Source organism: Festucalex cinctus, chromosome 20 (assembly GCF_051991245.1).
Source record: "Festucalex cinctus isolate MCC-2025b chromosome 20, RoL_Fcin_1.0, whole genome shotgun sequence".
Classification (NCBI taxonomy): Eukaryota; Metazoa; Chordata; class Actinopteri; order Syngnathiformes; family Syngnathidae; genus Festucalex; species Festucalex cinctus.
The window spans coordinates 7003865-7022814 of NC_135430.1; the positions used below are offsets into that span (position 1 = coordinate 7003865).

At 40.3% G+C, this 18950-nt stretch overlaps 2 protein-coding genes across 5 annotated transcripts; one reads left to right on the forward strand and one right to left on the reverse strand.

Annotated features, from left to right (window-relative positions):
* Positions 1-5: 5 nt before the first annotated feature.
* psme2 (proteasome activator subunit 2) lies at positions 6-2016 on the reverse strand. Its single transcript, XM_077508552.1, has 11 exons — positions 1821-2016; positions 1590-1622; positions 1404-1466; positions 1204-1281; positions 1096-1135; positions 910-1007; positions 768-836; positions 547-614; positions 428-482; positions 266-352; positions 6-189 (listed from the first exon to the last, which is right to left on the reverse strand). The coding sequence occupies exons 1-11, from the start codon at positions 1866-1868 to the stop codon at positions 109-111; spliced, it is 720 nt and encodes a 239-aa protein (XP_077364678.1). The 5' UTR covers positions 1869-2016; the 3' UTR covers positions 6-108.
* Positions 2017-2238: 222 nt separating this feature from the next.
* Positions 2239-18770, forward strand: LOC144009063 (E3 ubiquitin-protein ligase RNF31-like). Of its 4 annotated transcripts, none has more exons than XM_077508537.1 (24): positions 2239-2324; positions 2892-3099; positions 4519-4665; positions 4742-4897; positions 4964-5023; positions 5086-5224; positions 6174-6323; positions 6402-6552; positions 7724-7830; positions 7957-8126; positions 8359-8595; positions 10189-10458; positions 11149-11334; positions 12154-12360; positions 13191-13364; positions 13447-13545; positions 14821-14910; positions 14997-15111; positions 15186-15298; positions 16326-16439; positions 16517-16565; positions 16638-16797; positions 16962-17127; positions 18211-18770. In XM_077508537.1, the coding sequence occupies exons 2-24, from the start codon at positions 2926-2928 to the stop codon at positions 18277-18279; spliced, it is 3303 nt and encodes a 1100-aa protein (XP_077364663.1). In that variant the 5' UTR covers positions 2239-2324; positions 2892-2925; the 3' UTR covers positions 18280-18770. The 4 variants fall into 4 exon arrangements, with proteins under 4 accessions (XP_077364663.1, XP_077364666.1, XP_077364665.1 ...); XM_077508540.1 differs by having other exon boundaries at positions 16701-16797; XM_077508539.1 differs by lacking the exon at positions 2239-2324 and adding an exon at positions 2401-2473.
* Positions 18771-18950: the final 180 nt, after the last annotated feature.

Sequence of the window (18950 nt, forward strand, 5' to 3'; positions counted from 1 at the left end):
GACAGTTTTATTTTGTAAGTGTTTTATTAATACAGTGTTTAAGCCAGTTTATCTGCGATCAGGATTAAAAAAAAAAAACAACAAAAAACTGGTTATGAGTTGCCCGTTTCAATACATGGGCGGCTTCTCCTCGCCTTTGGGATTAGTCACCTTCTCCATGTTCTTGCTGATCATGTCGTAAAGTTCCACCTGCAGAGAATAGGAAAGTGGTGAACGAAACCGAAACGGTGTTTGGGGAGCCACTCGTTCGTTTGAATGGACTCACGTAGAAGCTGCGCAAGTCCAGGATGATCATTCGGATGTCGGAGTAGACGGCCACGTCCTTCTCATGGACCAGCGAGCGGTAGTCCATCTGGAAAGAAAAACAACTCCAGTTTCATGCCCTGAAAAAAAAAATACTTGTAGTGAAATTTGACCAACAACTCACCACGTGAGTGTCTTTGGAAGCTTTCGCCACGGCATCTCCCCTCTCAAGGAAGTACCTAAAACAGATGACGACCATCAGAACAGTTTGCCAGTTTTCATTTATGGTGACTCGGCACGTACTTGTTGATGTTGGTCTGGAAGCCGTCCACTTTTGTCTTCACCGCTGTGATTCTCTCCAAGATTTTCTCCTGCGAGGCAACAAAATAAGACGTATTTGACAAATTGAAATCATATTTAAATCAGTCCTACTATGACATCACAGCAGGGCTCCAATCTGAACAGTTGACCGAATCCCCTTTTCAAAATGTTCGTGCTTCTGCCGTTTTGCTTCTTGAACGTACCTGAATGGCGACGCCAAAGTCGTTGCCGTCTTCAATTTTGGGGATGAGGTGTTGAATCCAGCACGTGACCTGCACACAGGCCACGTTTTATTAGTCAGGAGCGTCCCAGGAATACCGAGCGAACGGCCGGTTGCTCTCTCACCGTGACGATGGTCTCTCGCAGGCTGACGATCTCGGGTTTCAACTTGCCCACCAGCGCCAAGATCATCTCGTGGGACTTGATGAAGCCGCATTTGGGCTCTGTGGGAGCAAGCGGAAAAGGTTCAAGCACCATGACGCAATCGCAACCAACATCCCTGCACCACAGAAAGCAGAAAGAATACTTGACTTTTCTTCGTTTTCTCTTCATCTTCATTGGTCTCCATGTCCTGTCACAACATCACATGAAGCGTTAAGGATTCAATCAGGAGTTGCCCCCCCCCCCAAGTCATAATACCTCATCAGGCGCGGGTGGGTCGGGGATGGGGATGTCCAGTGGAGCTTTGAGCGACGACATGTCCGTCACGCTGACATCCTGACAAGATCCAAGTAATCAGTTAAGTTACTGCTTGGTCGAACACATGCTTCTGACTTTTCAAATAATCAAAGTGTATCTTTGATGTTGACGTCCCATTGTGTTCTATGGAGGACTCTGACCTGGAGCAGAGCATCTATCTGGAGGATTTTGGATGGAATGACAGTGGAGAAGAGATTGCTTGCCTAGAGGGGGGAAATTTTAAAGTAATCATCATGCATATCTCATCATGAACATTGAAAATATACTGATGGTATTTTTTTTATTTATTTATTATTCCAAAAGCTGAGCACATTCCGAGCACAAACCTCATCAAATAAGGCTTTGTGGAAGGTTTCCACCTGCAAGACATGACAAAACATGAACTGCTGAATCATTTTTCATTTTACTTTCGTTTTTGCGTCAAGTGAACGGCTTCCATTGCCAGTAACATTTAATCCCGTCTATTAGGAAACGTTAGTGATGCTTAACATTTTAGAAACTTTCAGCAGCCGATTTTCTGGTCATTCGCTTTAGTTTGAAAAGAAAAAAAAACTTACCCTAGCTGCATTTTCGCTGCTTATCTTCAACACAGAACTTTTGGGCATGACAGCCAATAAACCTATTTTTTCCAAACAAGAAAAACAAAAAGGCGAAAGTCAGAAAATGTGCAGCAGCAGGACGACGGAAAGTCAGATTTTATTTTATTTCCTCGTACACTTGAGTTTACTTTCGATTTGATGCCCCGCCTACTCTCTAGCTTCTGACTGATATAACCACTGCCGCATTCACCTTCAATACAAAAGTGACAAATATTGTTCATTAAAATAACTATCACTTAACTGCATTACGTAGATTTACTTATTCATGTGTTTTATAATTCCCCCGTTTCCACTTTGCTGATGAATGCCGTTGTGAAAAATCACAAACCAAGCCGAAAGTACACTCAGAAGGGTTTCCATTTTGTTTTTACTTTGAAAAACAAACCTCACCAGTCCAGAACGTCAGTCAGCAGCCAAACTTCCGCCTTCTTGCTGCCATCATGTTCACGCGATCAAATTCAGGTGAGGCAAAACGATATAGTCGTTAATGTTTTCTTAATTTGTTCTTAAATGTTGTCTTTTGGCTAGTCGGGAATTAAACTAATTGTTAAGTCAAGTTAAGCGGTACATTTATGTACACGGTGACGCCTCTCGTCTCACTAAAGTTTTGAGTATGGAACGTTGACTTTTTTTTTTTTTTTCTTTTCTGAAGTTGTCAACTCACATCAAAGACTACAGCAGATTTAGTGACACGTATTGTGTATTTTGTTATTTTTCACATTTACATTGGAAGATGCAAGTTGTTTTTTATTCTGGACTTCCCCTTGGCGTCATGAAACCGGTGAAGACATTTTTAGCTCATAGACACTGCCAAGGGGAAACATTTACAGGACATTACTCCCAATGTGTTTGTGTTTCAAGTTCAAGTTCTCATGTTCTTATACATTGTTGTTGATACCTTGGAAATACGTCCTTAATAACAAGTTCAACACAATGTTGCTGACATATTGTAGCATGAAAACACATGATTGTAACACTTTGCTGCACTTCAAGTGGTCAAACGGTCTAAAAGTGAAATTGTCTCATCAGTTTGTTTGCAGTGAGCAGCAGCAGCAGCATCCAGATGGAGGCGGCGAGGAGGAGAGGCCAGGCCCTCCTGACCTCAGGCATGGGCCAGAGCTTGAAGGCCGAGGTCCAGTTGATGGCCAACTTCCTGATGCCGCTGTCCCAGAAGTACCGTCACCTCAACGTGGAGACCATGCTGAGGGAAAACGTGACTGGCGGCGACCGAACTCAGGTCAACATTTGACTCGTATTTTCGGATGATGGAGATGAAGATATTTTGTACCTTTTTTTTTTTTTTTGGAATCATTTTGCATCCAAGTTGAATTTCTCAATTTTGTACTGCTTATTAGGATTGTGGTATCATGGGTTAGCTGAAGTCTATCCCAGCTGACTTTTGGCCAACCCTGGACTGGTTAAAAAATGTTTTTGTAATTAAATGATAATAAATGAATAGGAAAAAATTTTTCCAGTGGAACCCTCCGGAATGACTTAGTACTAACGCATACTCAAGAACTTTACTCAACTTTATTTATAAAGCACTTTTAAAACAAAGTATGCAAAGTTCTGTACATAGAACACAAATCGGTCATGCAGTAAAGAATGCGATAAGTCAAACAAGCAAGCATTTAAGTAAGTATAAAAGTGAATAACATGTACATCAATAAATCCATAACAAGTAGGTAAGTAAATAAATAACATTTGTAACACAAGCAACAAAATACAATGGACACCACAAAGCACCAAAACAATGCTAAGTGTCATGGTGCACCAAAAGCTGAAGAATAAACATGGGTTTTAAGACTGCTTTGAACTCTTTTACTGCCACACGTTATTGGAAAAAAAAAAAAAAAGTGCCAGGATTTCGAGCATTTTAACTCATCTTTCAAGGAAAACAGAATATTGTATGCTTTTACTACATATACAATGTGGGTACAAAATAAAGATTACATTCTGTTCTTTCATGAGAAAAAACTTATTTTTCGACCTTATTCTGTTCTTTTTTTTCTATTGTCTTTTAGCTTGGTTTTTGCCTTTTGTTTATTTATTTATTTTTCTTTTGTGTTTAACAGTTTTCTTTTAGTGTTTAAATGTTTTTATTAGGTAGTTATTAACTTTTTAGCTCCAGTGTTTCCTCGTGAGCGAGCCTCCACACTGGGAGGGATGGCTGGTCTTCTCCTGCGGGCGGGCGGTTACCCCAAAGAGCTGTGGCTCGCTTCAGTTTGTATGGAGCGGGCTGCGGCCACTGTCGGCCGGCGGTCTCTGGGATGGCATTCCTCCCTGTGGTGGTTGACTGTCATCCCGCTCAGTGTGGACGAACTCCTCCTGGGTGCCTTTTCCTTACGGGGTACTTCTACGCCCTGCCATGTTGTGGTTTGTGTCTGTGGGTACGATCGTGGGGATCTGGGGGTGAGCGGTGGCTTTTTCTTTTTATTGTCTTATGGTTGTTTTATTGTTCAGAACTTTGAGTTGCATTTGAATGTATGAAAGGTGATATATAAATAAAGATTGATTGACTGAGTAATCACCATTTGAAAATAGGTAATTTGAGTGACATTGAGCGAAAACCGAATAGATAAGAAGAAAACAAGCAAAGATACATTTTTAGTCCTCAAAACTGTTCTTAGAGAGTGTTGTCCGCTTCTTCTACCAGGTGTTGGAGTCGTTGAATAATTTGACAAAGGCCTTGAATATCCTGGAGAAATACGGCAGCAACCTGACCAGCCTCACCAGGCCCAAGTTCTGGCGCAGCGTCAAGCACAACAACCCGGTCTTCAGATCCACTGTGGACGCCATCCAGGTGAGCACCGCCACTCCGTCAACGCCCCGGAACCAAACGGCCAACCCAAGTCGTCGTCGTCGTCGTCGTCTCTCAGGGCGGCCGCAGGGTGCTCTTCCTTTACGGCTACACCAAACAGCAGCCGGACGGCCTCAGCTTCCCCGATGACGTCGCCGAGCCCGACCGGGAAACCGTTGCCATGGTGACGCTGGAAGTCATGACGTTGCGCTCGGAACTGGACATGCTCATTAAGGTTTGACTTCCCCGAAACGGGATTTTCGTCGCCTTACGATTTGTCTGATTTTCTTCATCTTTTTAGGGCACGCATCCTCATCAGGAAGTCTTCAAAGATTTTGTCCCCGAGTTGGTCGTCCAGCAGGTCTGCTTAATATTTCGCACTCAAGGCGAACAAGTACTGATTTTATTATTTTGATCTTCCAGGATGCGATGGCGACCGATACCGTCGTCATCCCGCCGCCAGAGGAGAAGTCACCGTGCAAGCCGACACCTCCGCCTGTGCTACCCAAGCCCAAACGACCAGGAATCGTCGGACAAGCTCCCAAACCGCCGGCTCCATCATGTCAGTTGCCCACTCATTTTTACTTTGTTGAGAATTATTGCTATGGGGAAGGAAGGGACTGTTTTAAAAAGAAGAATTCTGTGCAATGTTGATTTGACTAATTACCTTGTACATTCACTTATGTTGATGCCCACTTTTTTCTTCAGGTGTTCTGAAAAGCACTTTGAACGTATAACAAATAGAATATGATAGACTTTCAAGGGCTGGTTGTAGTAATCTATTTTCTTTATTCTTAACTTCTATCAAACTGGGTCACGGTCAGGGTTATAATAGTTTTGGACTTTTCATTATAGTTACGTTTTATTTTGTTTTGACTTTTTTTTTTTTTTTTATTGAGTTAGTTCTAATTAGTATTTTAGAGCAAGTTTGTTAGTTTTATATTGTTTCCAAAATGCATCGTTTGGCTTTTATTAGTTGAAATGTAATTTTATTTTATTTGTTTATTTTTTTTAATATAGGAAATTTTTGTTTTAAAAAAATAATTAAAAAATAAAAAAAGTCGCTAAGTATTGTGTAATAAAGCAAAGTACAATTTTCAAACGCTATTTGACATTGCTTCTTCCGTAGTTAACGGATGTACATCAATTCCGAAATAAACATTTAAAGTGAATACCAAAAGCTCAAGTTTGAAATCAATTGACAAAGGTGAAAATTGTGTTTTTGCTATAATTAATTATAATTAATTACTTAGTTGTACAAACATAAGATGTTAGCTTATTATTTTTTTAAACTTGTTTTGTTTTTTTATTTTTTTTGTTTCTATTTTGTCAACAAAAATTACATGTAGCTATTACGTTAATTTTCATTAACAAAATAACCTTAATCCGCGTCTCAGCAAAAATGGGATCATGCAGGCTCATTATGCCGGCTCCCTCTAGTGGCATAGCACAGAATCACTGCCCAAGTTGAGTCGTGTTCCGCTATACTGACTTTGAAATTTTGCGTGCAGCGGGCCAGTGCAATCTGTGCGGCGGCTCAGCGGCGGTCGTTTGCCCCTCGTGTGACAACCAATCCTTTTGTGACACATGCGACGACCTCTTCCATCGCCATCCCGCCAGGACCGATCACAAGAGAGACCGAGGACTGAAAACCACGCAGGGTATGCCGGTTCAGACCTCACATTTGTAATGATAATCATTTATTTATCTTTGCTTTAACAATTTTCACATGTATGAAGGGATGTGTTGCCTGTGCGGTGTTTCTCCCGTGCACGCCCAGTGCGCCACGTGCGTGCAAGCCTTGTGCCTCAAGTGCGATGGGATCTTACATTCGCACCCCGAGCGCAAAGGTCACAATAGGACGCCGCTTGTGCCGGCCAAGACCAACAGGTATGGACAGCACACCGCGACAGCGACTGGGATTTGTTTTTGATTTTTTGTTTTTTTTTGCCCTTTGTAGGAGCCACATGTTATTTTTGCTATTTGCAGTAGATGACCACAGGTGGCAGTGTAGGCACTACCTGAACCTTTCCACCCTTCCTCCCTATTCTTTTTAAGCACCGGTGTAGGTGATTGGGAGATGGGGAGTGGAAGGTCATGCGGTTTTTACCACTCGCAAACATGCATTTCTACATTGACTTTAAGGAGAGAATTTCAGTTGTGTAGTTAGCAGCATAATTCATGCTACCTTTGTTTTGGTTTAAATCATTGAAGCTATTCTTTTTTGGACAATTATTGGATAAGTCGAGCATGTTAAAATCATCTCCCACCTCCATCCACGGCGACTGCAGGACCCAAGGTTAGTCGCTGCACCCTTCATTTGCGGATACGCCAAATGACTGTGACGTAATACAAGTTCTGCTTTTTTTTTCTCACTCACAAGCGTGAGTGAGTGAGTGAGTGAGTGAGTGAGTGAGTGGGGGGAAAAAAATCTGTGTGTGCTGTCAAGTTGCCGCGGGAGTGACGTTAAAACGGCAAAATACAGGCTGGGAGAGTGGGGGTTTAGGGAAAAAAATCACCACCACACATTAACAGAAGCCCAGAGGTGTAGATTGAGAAGGAGTTCATGTGTATTTATCCTGTATTTATATAGTGCATTTTCCTGAGTGAAAACGGAAGACCATGCCTTTAAATATATCTTGTTAACCTCAAATCACTTTATGAATTACTTACTTATAAAATTACTGTATAAACTGTTTGCATTTGGTAACCCTATTTGTCCACTTTTATGGTAATTAAAAAGTGTATGAAAAATTCGACAAATAATGTTATTGTAGCAAATTTGTTTTGAGCAGATATAGCGTGTGATTAATCTCAAGTTAATTATGGAAATCATGTGATTTAATTACGATTAAAAATTGTAATCAGCCCTAATATATAAACATGCATATTGTGTGTATGTGTGTAGTATGACATGGGCATTAAATGTGTTTTAAGTTGCATTAAATTTGACTTGCTGGTACCTGTCTTATAAAAAGACAGTCGACTGTACTTAATGGATATCCGTTGGGTTTTATTCCGAGTGCAATATAATTGTTAAAAGTCATTTTTCTGCTTCCAGCGCGCCTCTGTCGACGTGGACGTGCATTCACTGCAGCGCTGTCAACAATTCTCACAACTCGCTGTGCGCCACCTGCAAACGCAGCAACTCCACATCCTCCAATGCAGGTGAGGGTCTCCACGCTGATGAGTTGTGGCGTCTCTGTCTGAAATATTTCAATGGGAGGTTGAGCTGGAAAGAATAAACCTATCTGTGCCATCGAAAGTGATGATATGAGAATTGTGTGTCAATAGAGTGGCAATGTAAGAGCTGCACAGTCATCAATCAAGGTAGCAGTGTCCTGTGTGAGGTGTGTCAGCGCCCCCGTCTGGCCCCTCCCCTCTCCATCGCCCCCGTGCTTTCCTGCCCTGCTACTGCTCCTGTTCCTGCTCCTGCTGCTTCTGGTTTGGACATCAAAGAACAGGTTGGTTGTTGATTGCAGTTATACTAAACACTTCAAAAAGATGGAAAATAGACAACCATCTAGTGTCCGTATTGCTTCACTGTTGTGTTTTTGTTATTAACCTATTTCTGATGATGTGTCTGTGAACGAGCCCTTCTGCTGCTACCTAACAGTGGGGACAATTAACTTAATACCACATGAAATGTTTCTCGGGAAGCGCGACCTACTGTTGGATGTTTTTTGTCTTCTTTAGTCTCATTGGACGTGCGAGTTCTGCACCTTCGTCAACGTCACTTCCGCGGACGTGTGCGTGATGTGCAACTTTGCGGGAAAACCGTGGCAAGGACCCCCGCGTCCTCAGAAGACCCCGGCGGGCGACGCGACGCATCAAGAAGTCGCGTTGCCCAAGGCCAAGCCGAGAGCCAGTTTGAATCTGAAGAGGCAGGAACGCATGCGGGAAGATGGACTCAAGCTCGTACGCCAGATCAAGGTAGGAAACGCTAGCCGTCGTCGTTACAAAATTTTTGGGTCCACTAAATCCAATAACAATTTAAAAGTGGTCCGTTTTTGAGAAAAGTCATTTTGTGAAAACAAAATATTTTTGACAAATTGAATGTATGCAGTTCAGTTGTTTATACCACACTCATAAAAGATGGCAAATAAGAAATAAATCTAGTTTACCAAAGTAATCTTTACCAAAACAGATGTATTTTAGTACTTTTAAGAAAAGGGTTGTTTTTGCAATATTAGTAATATTAGGATATTTAGTCAAGTCAAGAAGGCATCTTAACTCTTTTCCTGACGTTAAGGTTAATTGACGTTAACAGAAATCCCAGCGAGTACCACCATTAACGTTAATTGACGTCAACTATGTGTTGTTGTTTTTTTCTTTTTTATTTATTTTTTTTTGGGGGGGGGGGGTTACCCCCAATGGGTAGCGCAACATCTTGGGCAGCTCTCAGTTTATGAATGAGCTGATAAATTAAAATAAATACCCAGTATCTGTGACCAGCCGTTAGCAGCATTGTATCTCGTTTCAGTGGTATTCTGTGTATCAAATGTCACAACAACGTGGCAGATCTTAGGAAATACGTTTTCAATGATGTTGATGAAATCAAACGTTTGTCACATCCAATCTAATTCACAGGACTTCACTCAACAAAAAATATTCGTGTCAAAGTCATTGTTGTGTAGAAAAAAGCTTGTTTTCTCATTTTTTTCCATTATAGCTTAGTTTCACTCAAATTACTTATTTTCAAGTGGTGATTACTGATTACTACTTAAGAACGGAATAAGGTAGAATCATATTTTCTTTTCCTAATGAGAGAATGGAATCCAAATTTTCCCATGGTATCAATCATGTTTACATAGTCATAGCACACAAATATTCTGTTGAAAATGCTTGAAATCGGCTGGCACTCTAGTTTTTTTTTTTTTCCTTCGGAAAACATTTGGCAATTAAAAGCATTAATGATGGTCATTTTGCAGCCCAAAAGAATGATGCCATTCATGGTGGTGGGACGTGCCTCCAAATACTGTAATTGTGTTTTCCACAGCAACGTAGGCTGACCAGTCCTGACCAAACCTAATGAAGCCGAAACGTCTTCTAAAACAAAAACAACAGTCTCCCACTTGCCATCAATGCAATGCACTGGGGGGAAAAAAAACTTGATTGAGAATATCAACATGCATTTCATTTTAATAGAGGAAGAGTATACTATATACTAAAAAAAAAAAACTGTTTATATACTAATATGCTTATTGTTCTAAAGGAAAAACACACAAACTACTATTCATACAGGGATGACTGTTTGTTATTGATTTATGTCACAGTCACGTTCGAGTTATTAATTGGTTGAGAGCAATCTCAATTTGTGTTAGGTACCAATCAATCCAAGTACAGGAAATGATGCTCCTAGATGGCTGCCCAGCATTTTTCCTCGACGAAGCTACAGGCTTGCAAAATGAAGCTCTTCCCTTAACTTCAGCTTAGTTCCTTGGCACCAAAGCAATATTTTGAAATGATTATTTTATGAGACATGGCTTTTGAGCAGAACACAACTCTGTCAATTTGTGCCCGCAGGAAGCCGAGAAGCGCGGCGTCAGCCCCGAGGAAGTGTACGCGGCGCTTCGCTCGTGCAACGGCGCCGACGTGGACCCGTGCGATTGGCAGGAGTCGGAACTGCCCCACCTGCTGGACGACATTTGCGCCATGGCCACCTCGGTGCACATGAGCATGTCGGCCGGCGACGGCGTGAAGCTGTCCAGAGCTGAGGCCAAGCTGGCCTGGCTGGCGTCTGAGGGCGACACCGAGCGAGCCATCACGCAGCTGCTCCGCGACCGACAGATGAAGGTTTGCTACTCCATTGCCACGTACATACATCAGATTTCCTGTCTACATCTGAATTGTGTATTATTTTTCTATGCTCTGGCCGTAGTTAAGATTTTGTAATTGTGGAGTGTAATAATTGAAATAGTAAATGAATTTCGGTTAATTGTACAGCCCTAACTTGAAGCATTCACAATAAAATCCCGCATCAAACAACCGTTTTGGATGGTCAGCATTGCTCTAAATCATTTCAAATTACTTCCAACTGGTGGATAGCCTGGCACAAAAGAAGCCATCAATTGAAATAGTTTCTCAAGCGTATCTTAGCTGGAGTTTACGATCAGATAACGTCAAATAAAACATAAAATTTTAATGAGCTGCCGAGACGATTCTCATATTTAAATCTGCCAAACAGCACGAGATAAAGCGAGTTGCCAAATTAAATATTTGAAAAGGTCACACAGATGGCTCGCACACTTTGGTCAAGGCTACAAAAAACAAAAAAAAAACAAAAACAGTGTATATTTCAGATGCACCTTCAAAAGGTGAAAGTCCATCTTATAGTATGAAAACACTTTAATCCTGTATAGTGTTCTTTTTCTGATTAAAAACAAACAAACAAAAACAAAAAAAACATTCCAAATATGTTGGTGTTGCATTTTTTTTCATTGTCGTGATTCGAGTCAATGTAGGAAACTGTTAACGTGTGTACAGATGAGGGAGCTCCATTCTCTGGGCTTTCGGGACACCCGTCAGTGCGAGGAGGCCCTGCGGCAAAGCGGCGGCGAGGTGAAGGGAGCCCTGTCCGTGCTGCAGCGCACCCTACTGGACGACTTCCACAAGCGCATCTGGAGTGAACAGGCCGAGCCGCCCATTGACCCCAACGACCTCGACAAAGAGGTTTCCCCCTTTAATATGCTGCTATGAAAAACCCTTTGAGCAATTTATTCGATATCCTTGATGCTAAGTAGCGAGGTACTAGCGTGCCCTTTGCCCTCACTTGTAAGACAATTCAGCACACTTGTTTCATTTAATGTTTTCCCCCCACTTTTGCCTTTACATAAAAATTTCTTTAACTAGTATGACTAGTAGTGAAGCATTTTGCCTCACTAGTAGAATGTTGTTGAGATACTAGTATGTAAGATTGTATATTACATGGCACTTAAGCTGGATATTTACATATTCACAGGTGGAACAACTGAGTTTTACTAGTGTTTTTTTTTTTTTTTTTAAACTAGTACTACTTTCCACTACTGTATGACATTTTTACACACTAGTAGGAAAACTTTTGGACCTTAAGCTGGATATCGTATAAATGCTCAAGAGGTGTCTCACACTACTAGTGCAGTAGGGCAACTACATGATACTAGTATGGCAACGCTGTACACTAGTTGATAACTGTGTTTGACTTGTACTATTTGGTGGCTGTTAAATTCTTAAGTGTCAACATCTTAAGCTTCACTCGTCAAAATAGTGCAGTTTACCCTCACTATTATGCCAAAGTTATTCTACTACTGTACAAAAATGCCATAATAGTGGAACAAACATTACTAGTAAGACATAGTTATTCCACCAGTGTGCTGAATTGTCCAACTAGTGAGTGCAAAGAGCGTTCTAGTACATGGACCTTAAACTGGAGACGAAGGATGCAGAATAAATGTTGAAAGGTTTTCCATACGTCGCCCACGTTTTAACCAACGTCCCTGTTCCACCTCGCAGCGGATGTGCCGGCGTCTGCTGGCGCTTTACGAGCTGCCCAGCTGGGGGCGCTGCGAGCTGACGCTGTCGCTGCTGCAGGAGCCGGGTGTGGCCTACTCGCTGGAGGACGTGGTGCAAGCCGTCCGCGAGTCGCACGACCGCGACTTCATCAGGCGCATCCTCAACAACGAGTGTCCGTGCTGCTTCGGCGTCTTCCCGCGGAGCAAGGTCCAAAAATCAACCAAAATTCTGTTCAAGAATACATTATTTTAATTTTTTTTTTCCCATATTTTTAAAATTATTTATTTTATTCTATTCATTTCTAATGTATCTACTCTCTATTCACTATATATATATATATATATATATATATATATATATATCTCAAACGATTAAAATGTTTAATCTGATTAATCACACTTTAATTTTGATTAATCAGCTAAATAACTTGCGAATTCGCCTAATATAAAATAAATACAATATACCGGAACATTTTGACATTAACACATTTTATTATCTGAATGTCATTTGCAAACATTGATTAAATGCATGTACGCAATTGCATGCATGCGTGTATTGCTCAAAACGTAACAGCATCATAACAATTGGGTGCAATTCAGCAATTAATTAAACGCAAATTGCTTTTGTTTTATCTAAAGTCCCGTTGGGGTGTTTTTGAAAGCGAAATTTACCACTGAGCACACCAACTGGAGTCACCCTGCTCATTTTGGAACAACAGGCGTAGAAATGCCGTGCATTGACCTCATCACTGACCTGCGCAGCCTTCAATGTAACCATCCGCGGTTACGTTCAAGGCTCAAGTGCGGTCAAAAAAAATTAATATGCGTTAATACGTGATTAATGCGCATTTTTCTGTCATTAATTAATCTATTTTACGCTTTAACTTTGACAGCCCTAATATATATATATATATATATATATATATATATATATATATATATATATATATATATATATATATATATATATATATATATAAATGTTATTTATTTAATTTTAAAGTTTTTTTTTTTTTTTTTTTTTTTTTGCGTGCGCAGATGCAGTCTCTGACATCGTGTCAGTGCTCGGTGTGTCTGGAGTGTTTCACGCAGCACTTCACCGTCATGGTGCGCGACAGAAACATCTGGGACATGGTTTGTCCCGTCTGCCGTAGGCCCGACATCACCGACCCCGAGCAGCTGGACAGCTACTTCTCCACGCTGGACATCCAGGTGCGAGCAGTGATCCGGGTTCAGACGGGGACGTAGAGGGCCACGATGACCTCGTTTGTTTTGTTTTTTTTGTGCTTTGCAGCTGCGGGAATGTTTGGAGCATGACATCTACGAGCTCTTCCACAAGAAACTCACGGAGCATGCGCTCATGAAGGACCCCAAGTTCCTGTGGTGCTGCCATGTGAGTCAACATTGCGTGTGTGTGGATTGTCAGACGATTAAAAGTTGTAATTATAATTTATCGCATGACTTCAATAGTTAATAGGGATGTAATGATAATGGCAGTATCGTGATATTGTGATATTAAAACTCCCACAATATATCGTTGTCTTGTCACAATATTAAAAGCAGCGCATCTGCTCAAAATGTCAAGTTAATTTCCATTTGTGCAGATCGAGCACCCTCTGGTGGCTATTTTTTTTTTTTTGTAGTGCAGTTTCATTTTCACAGGGCATGTTTTTTGGCCCTGCTATGTTTCAAATCCACACTAATGGTCAGATGAAGGGGAACGTAATATGCTTGTGAAGCGAAACAATATGTGGAGGAACTCTGTGCGTACATTAGCAAGTGCTTTCAATATTTTTATGAGAGATCGTAGGTGTTTATACGTATTGCTGTAATGTACAACAGCACAATATTGTGTTTTTTTTTTTTTTTTTAAGTTTTTTTTAGTATGAGCTCTTTTTTTTTTTTTTTTTTTTTTTTTGACAATATTGGGACCTTTCTTGTATCGCCACCAATATCGTGATAATTATCGTATCATGACCTTCATATCGTATCGTGATGCTTGGATATCATTACATTCCTAATAGTTAACGCACGATTAATCGCAAATGTTATATCTCTTCTTAATATACAGTAAAATACTTTTTTTTTTTTTTTACTAAGTTTTCATATTCTTATTAACATAAAAGTGAAAAAAAAAGTTAAACTAATAGAAATATGGCTGCGACTTTTAGTCATTGATACAGTTCAATTCATAAAATTGAGGTAAAATTAAATAGGTGTACTGTAAAAAAAAACAAGTATGATCTTTATTTGTGTTGAGGTCATTTTTCTGCCACTAGATGGCGTCATTGCATTTGTAAGATGTTGGTAACAGCTGAGTGCATTTCTCTTATCTACTCTTTTAACATGAACTTGTGAAATTCTATAAACTACAACTTGACCCCAGTCTCCACAAATATATGAATTATTATTATTGCATTTACTACTGCTAAATTTTGACGTGGATGTTTGTGCCGCGTTGCAACTGGAATTCCCCCCTCAACAGTCTTTTCAAGGACGGGGTGCTCATTAATCTCGTGTTAAAATGTGGATACTTTCACTTTGGGGTGTACTCGCTTTTGTTGCCAGTTGTTGACTTTATTGCCTGACCACCGAATACAGCAGCCAATTGTTAGTTTTGTTGACTGTCAGCGTGTTTGTTGATGGGATGTGATGTGATGTGATGTAGTGCGTGTCGGGCTTTATCAACGACGGCGACCAGCTGAAGGTGACGTGTCTGAACTGCTGCAACAGCTTCTGCGCCAAGTGCAAGAAAGCAGTGAGTGGCAACCAGCATCGTTCGTCACGGAGTGTCGTGGAGTGCGCATGCGCTGACCGCTTTAATTTGCTTTGCATCTCGTCAAGTGGGAGCCACAGCACCAGGACGCGACCTGCGAGCAGTTCCAGCAGTGGAAGCGCGACAATGACCCCGAGTACCAGCGGCAGGGCCTGGCCGGCTACCTGAGGGACAACGGCATCAGTGAGTGACGTTCGTGCGTTTGCGAGAGGCGAAGGCGCACGACCAAACTGCTTGTGACTTGTCGTTGGTTGCAGCCTGTCCTCACTGCCGCTTCCAGTACGCGCTGACCAAAGGCGGATGCATGCACTTCAGCTGCTCCCAGTGCCGCTACCAGTTCTGCAGCGGCTGCAACAACCCCTACTACACGGTGGGTACGCCACAGAGGAAGCCTATCGTCATGTGACTTGCTCACTTTGATTGGTCGAGTCGAGTTAGATTGGTGGAAAGAGAGTCATGTGACCAAATCTATGATTCACCAAAATAGATTGAGAATAGAATCATAAGTGGCCTGGATATCAAATTAAATGTAGCGTGCTGAATGTGCTGAAATGTAGGTGAGTAAAAGTTGTTGTTTTTTTTCTTCTTCTTCATAAACATACTCTAATAAAAGTAAAAGATAAAAAAATTCCTTTAGTAATTGTAGCTCACCTCTGACCAGCACTATGAACTTTATGGCAATAAAGTAATTACTAATTAACTAATTTGTGTTCCAAGGAATCTATATTTTAAATGTTTACTTAGAGTTGAAGTTGCAATATTATAAGAAAATAGTTGTAATTTTATAAGAATTATGATGCAATGTGAGAAAAAAACAGTTAGTTTACTAATAGTGTCAAAATATTTAATGGGGAATCTGAATATGAGGGAAAAGTAATTTTATGAGAATTAAGTTGCGAAAAAGTATTCTCATTGACAAATGTTATATTTCAAGAATTAAACAAATATGAGTAAAAAGATGTCATTTTAAGAGAATTAGATCGCAATATGTTTATTTTACAAGAAAAATACACCCAATATTGCCCGAAATACATTTATATTTTTTGCAATATTATGAGAAAAATTGTTCAATAAGCACTTTTTTTTTTCTACACATGTATAATTCTACTTGAGTATAGTGTGTGAAATAATGGCAAGGGAAAAGTTGTAATTTTATGAGAATTTAGTTGTGCAAAAGTATTTTCATTGACAAAGGTTATAATATTTCAAGAATTAAACAAATATGAGTAAAAATATGTAATTCTAAGAGAATTAGATTGAAAAATACTTCCAATATTACCAGAAACTGGTAAAAAAAAAAAAATCTATATATTTTTTGCAATATTATGAGAATTTTTTTTTTTTTCTACATGTGTAGTGTGTGAAATGGCTTTTGATTTCCTCCTCACTTGTTGCAGACGAGCTGCAGGACGGAGCAGTGCCGCATCACGGGCCTCCACGCGCATCATCCTCGCGACTGCCTCTTCTACCTGCGAGATTGGGAAGTCACGCGGCTGCAAGCGCTGCTTAAAGTGCGTTTGAAATTTTTCGCCGCTTTGCGTCCAATTGATCGTTTGCTCATATGTCCCATCTTGCTTTCGTTGGTCAGAGAAGCAGCTTGAACTTCAACACCGAACCGTCAGATCAAATGCAAGCGGGTGAGTTTTTTTTTTTTTTTTTTTTTTGTAAATACCCAGTGGGTGGATTAAACTTCCAGGGGTCCGTTTTAGGCCCACTGCTGTTCTCTTTTTGCTCCCTCGCCCATGAAATGTTTGCTTTTGCGAGTGACGCAGACACGTGCGGCGTCATGGAGCAGAAAGACGAAGGAGGTCAGCCCGTGGACTCGCCGTGCGGCATCCAGACGCAGCCGGGCCAGGCCGGACTCTGCGAGTGAGTTACGACGGCTCCGTGTTGACAACGCGCGTTGGGATTCCACATCGTAAATTTTAGACTAGGCCCGAGAATTAAACATCCAAACTAGCGACGGTGACAAAAATCCCAGAGGGCTCATCCAAGCATCAGACTGGACGAGTTGTTGTTGTTGTCACGAGCAGGAAACACTACAGAGAGTACCTGGTCAGTCTGATCAACGCCCACTCGCTGGACCCCGCCCCACTCTACGACGCCCACGACCTGATCCGAGCCTGCGAACGCTACCAGGTGGACACGCAGCGGGCCGGGAACGAGGACGACAACGCTTACCACGCTCGACTGCGCAAGGTGACGTGATTTCTTCGCTGGTACCTTCACGCACGAGTGCCATTATTTGTGATTTAAAAAAATTAAATAAAATACAAAATACAATAAAATTGCAGTCTGACATTGAAAACAGTAAAATGACACTCAGATTATCAAGGTAAAACTCACAAAATAACTGTTAAAATGGTGCAATTCTTGTCCAAGTAAAATTTAGTTAATGAAGTTTGAGTATATTCGATGAGAACTTTGGTTCTGTTCTGGTTATCTTTGGGTCCAAGGCCATTCACTGCAAAAAAGGACAGTAGAAAATTAAAAAATATATATGTATAGTAAAATAAGAAAATTATTACTTCCAATAAACAAAATCATCTGCCAACAGAACAGGAAAAATGTACCAGTACTTAAATTTACCTGTAAGATTTAGAAAATAATACTATTCCCATATCATCCACAGCCGTCTTGAAAATAGTATTTTTTTATACAAAAAACAAGTTGTATTGACTTTTTACAAGCTGTAATAAATAGAACTATTTTCTTAAAATACATATGTATTATTTATTTATTTATTTATTTTTTAACTCTTGGATAACTTTTCCTGAGTGTCAAGCAGGGAAGTAACGGGTCACATTTTTAATCATTTTTAAAGTACCTCACGGTACTTCAAACTGGCTGTTAACACTCAAGGCTAAGACTGCTTGATCAAATAACTCAACTCAACTCGATCATTAAGTCAAAAGTATCAAAAAAATAAGCACAATGATCTTGTCTGACAATGTCATGAAAAGTAAAAATAACTTGTCGAGGCCAAATAAGCAAATTTAGGAAATATTCAAATTAATTGCAAATGAAAATGTACAAAATGTTTCACAACAAACCGTTTTAAAGATTAAATGCAAATGTGTATTCAACATAAAACTCCAACAGAACTTTACAACATTTTTCATTTCATTTGTGGTTGTCAGCGATGAAGTAATTTCACTCCCACTACTGCTGTGCATGAAGCCATTGATGCAGAAAGTTTGTTTCCAACTTGACTCCCTCCGTATCGTGCGTCTGAAAGCTTGCCAGCGCTTGTGTTTGTTTGACTTTGATGCTTTCCTGCAGAAACTGATGGCGGTTCCGCTGGGCGAAAAGGTTCCCAGGGACACGACTCAGCAGCCTCACACAAGCTGAGCTAGCTTCCGTCTGGCTAACAGTCTGCAGGGTACATACACACTGCTTGTTGATTCAGAATGACTTCACCATGAGTCACTGTTTAATGTTCAAAGTTTGTCGGGAGAGAACAAAACTGTTGAGCTGGGATTGTCTTATCCCCTTCTGGAATGGATCAAAATGATCACTTTTCTGCTTAACTGATCAAGATCAATACTCTAAGTTCTAATTATTCCATATGTGACATTTTATTAGTCTAATTGCCACAGTTATTTTTATTTTTTATTTTTTTTATTTTTTTTTAAAACAAAACCACAACTTCAAGAAGTGCATTGATTGCGGATTACCAGGACAGTTGACTGTCAGTCACAGACAGGTTTGTTTGTTTTTGAAGCAAGCACATTGATTTTGTTGTTGTTGATCTTGTGACAGCAAGTCACTTTTTTTTCTGAGCAAATGGATGTATAATATGTGCCTTACGTCAATAAAGTTTGACAAAAGAAAACACCTGAGCAGGAAAATGTTTAAATTTGTCTTCAATATTGTGTATATATAAATGGCTGACGTCTATATATACTTTTATTTATTTATTTATTTATTTATTTATTTATTTATTTTTAACAATTATGTCAGAAACATGTCATTAAGACAACTGGGAACCGACATTAGCATAAATGTTTCCTCAACGGTGC

What these genes read in the sequence shown, in the direction of transcription:
- psme2 (XM_077508552.1), bottom strand. Translation starts at nt 1,868, where the DNA reads ATGCCCAAAAGTTCTGTGTTGAAGATAAGCAGCGAAAATGCAGCTAGG. An exon ending in ACAAAGCCTTATTTGATGAG is followed by an intron (nt 1,467 to 1,589) that starts GTTTGTGCTCGG and finishes TCCCCCCTCTAG; the next exon opens with GCAAGCAATCTCTTCTCCAC. An exon ending in TGGACTTGCGCAGCTTCTAC is followed by an intron (nt 190 to 265) that starts GTGAGTCCATTC and finishes TATTCTCTGCAG; the next exon opens with GTGGAACTTTACGACATGAT.
- LOC144009063 (XM_077508537.1), top strand. Translation starts at nt 2,926, where the DNA reads ATGGAGGCGGCGAGGAGGAGAGGCCAGGCCCTCCTGACCTCAGGCATG. An exon ending in CTGGCGGCGACCGAACTCAG is followed by an intron (nt 3,100 to 4,518) that starts GTCAACATTTGA and finishes TTCTTCTACCAG; the next exon opens with GTGTTGGAGTCGTTGAATAA. An exon ending in AACTGGACATGCTCATTAAG is followed by an intron (nt 4,898 to 4,963) that starts GTTTGACTTCCC and finishes TCATCTTTTTAG; the next exon opens with GGCACGCATCCTCATCAGGA.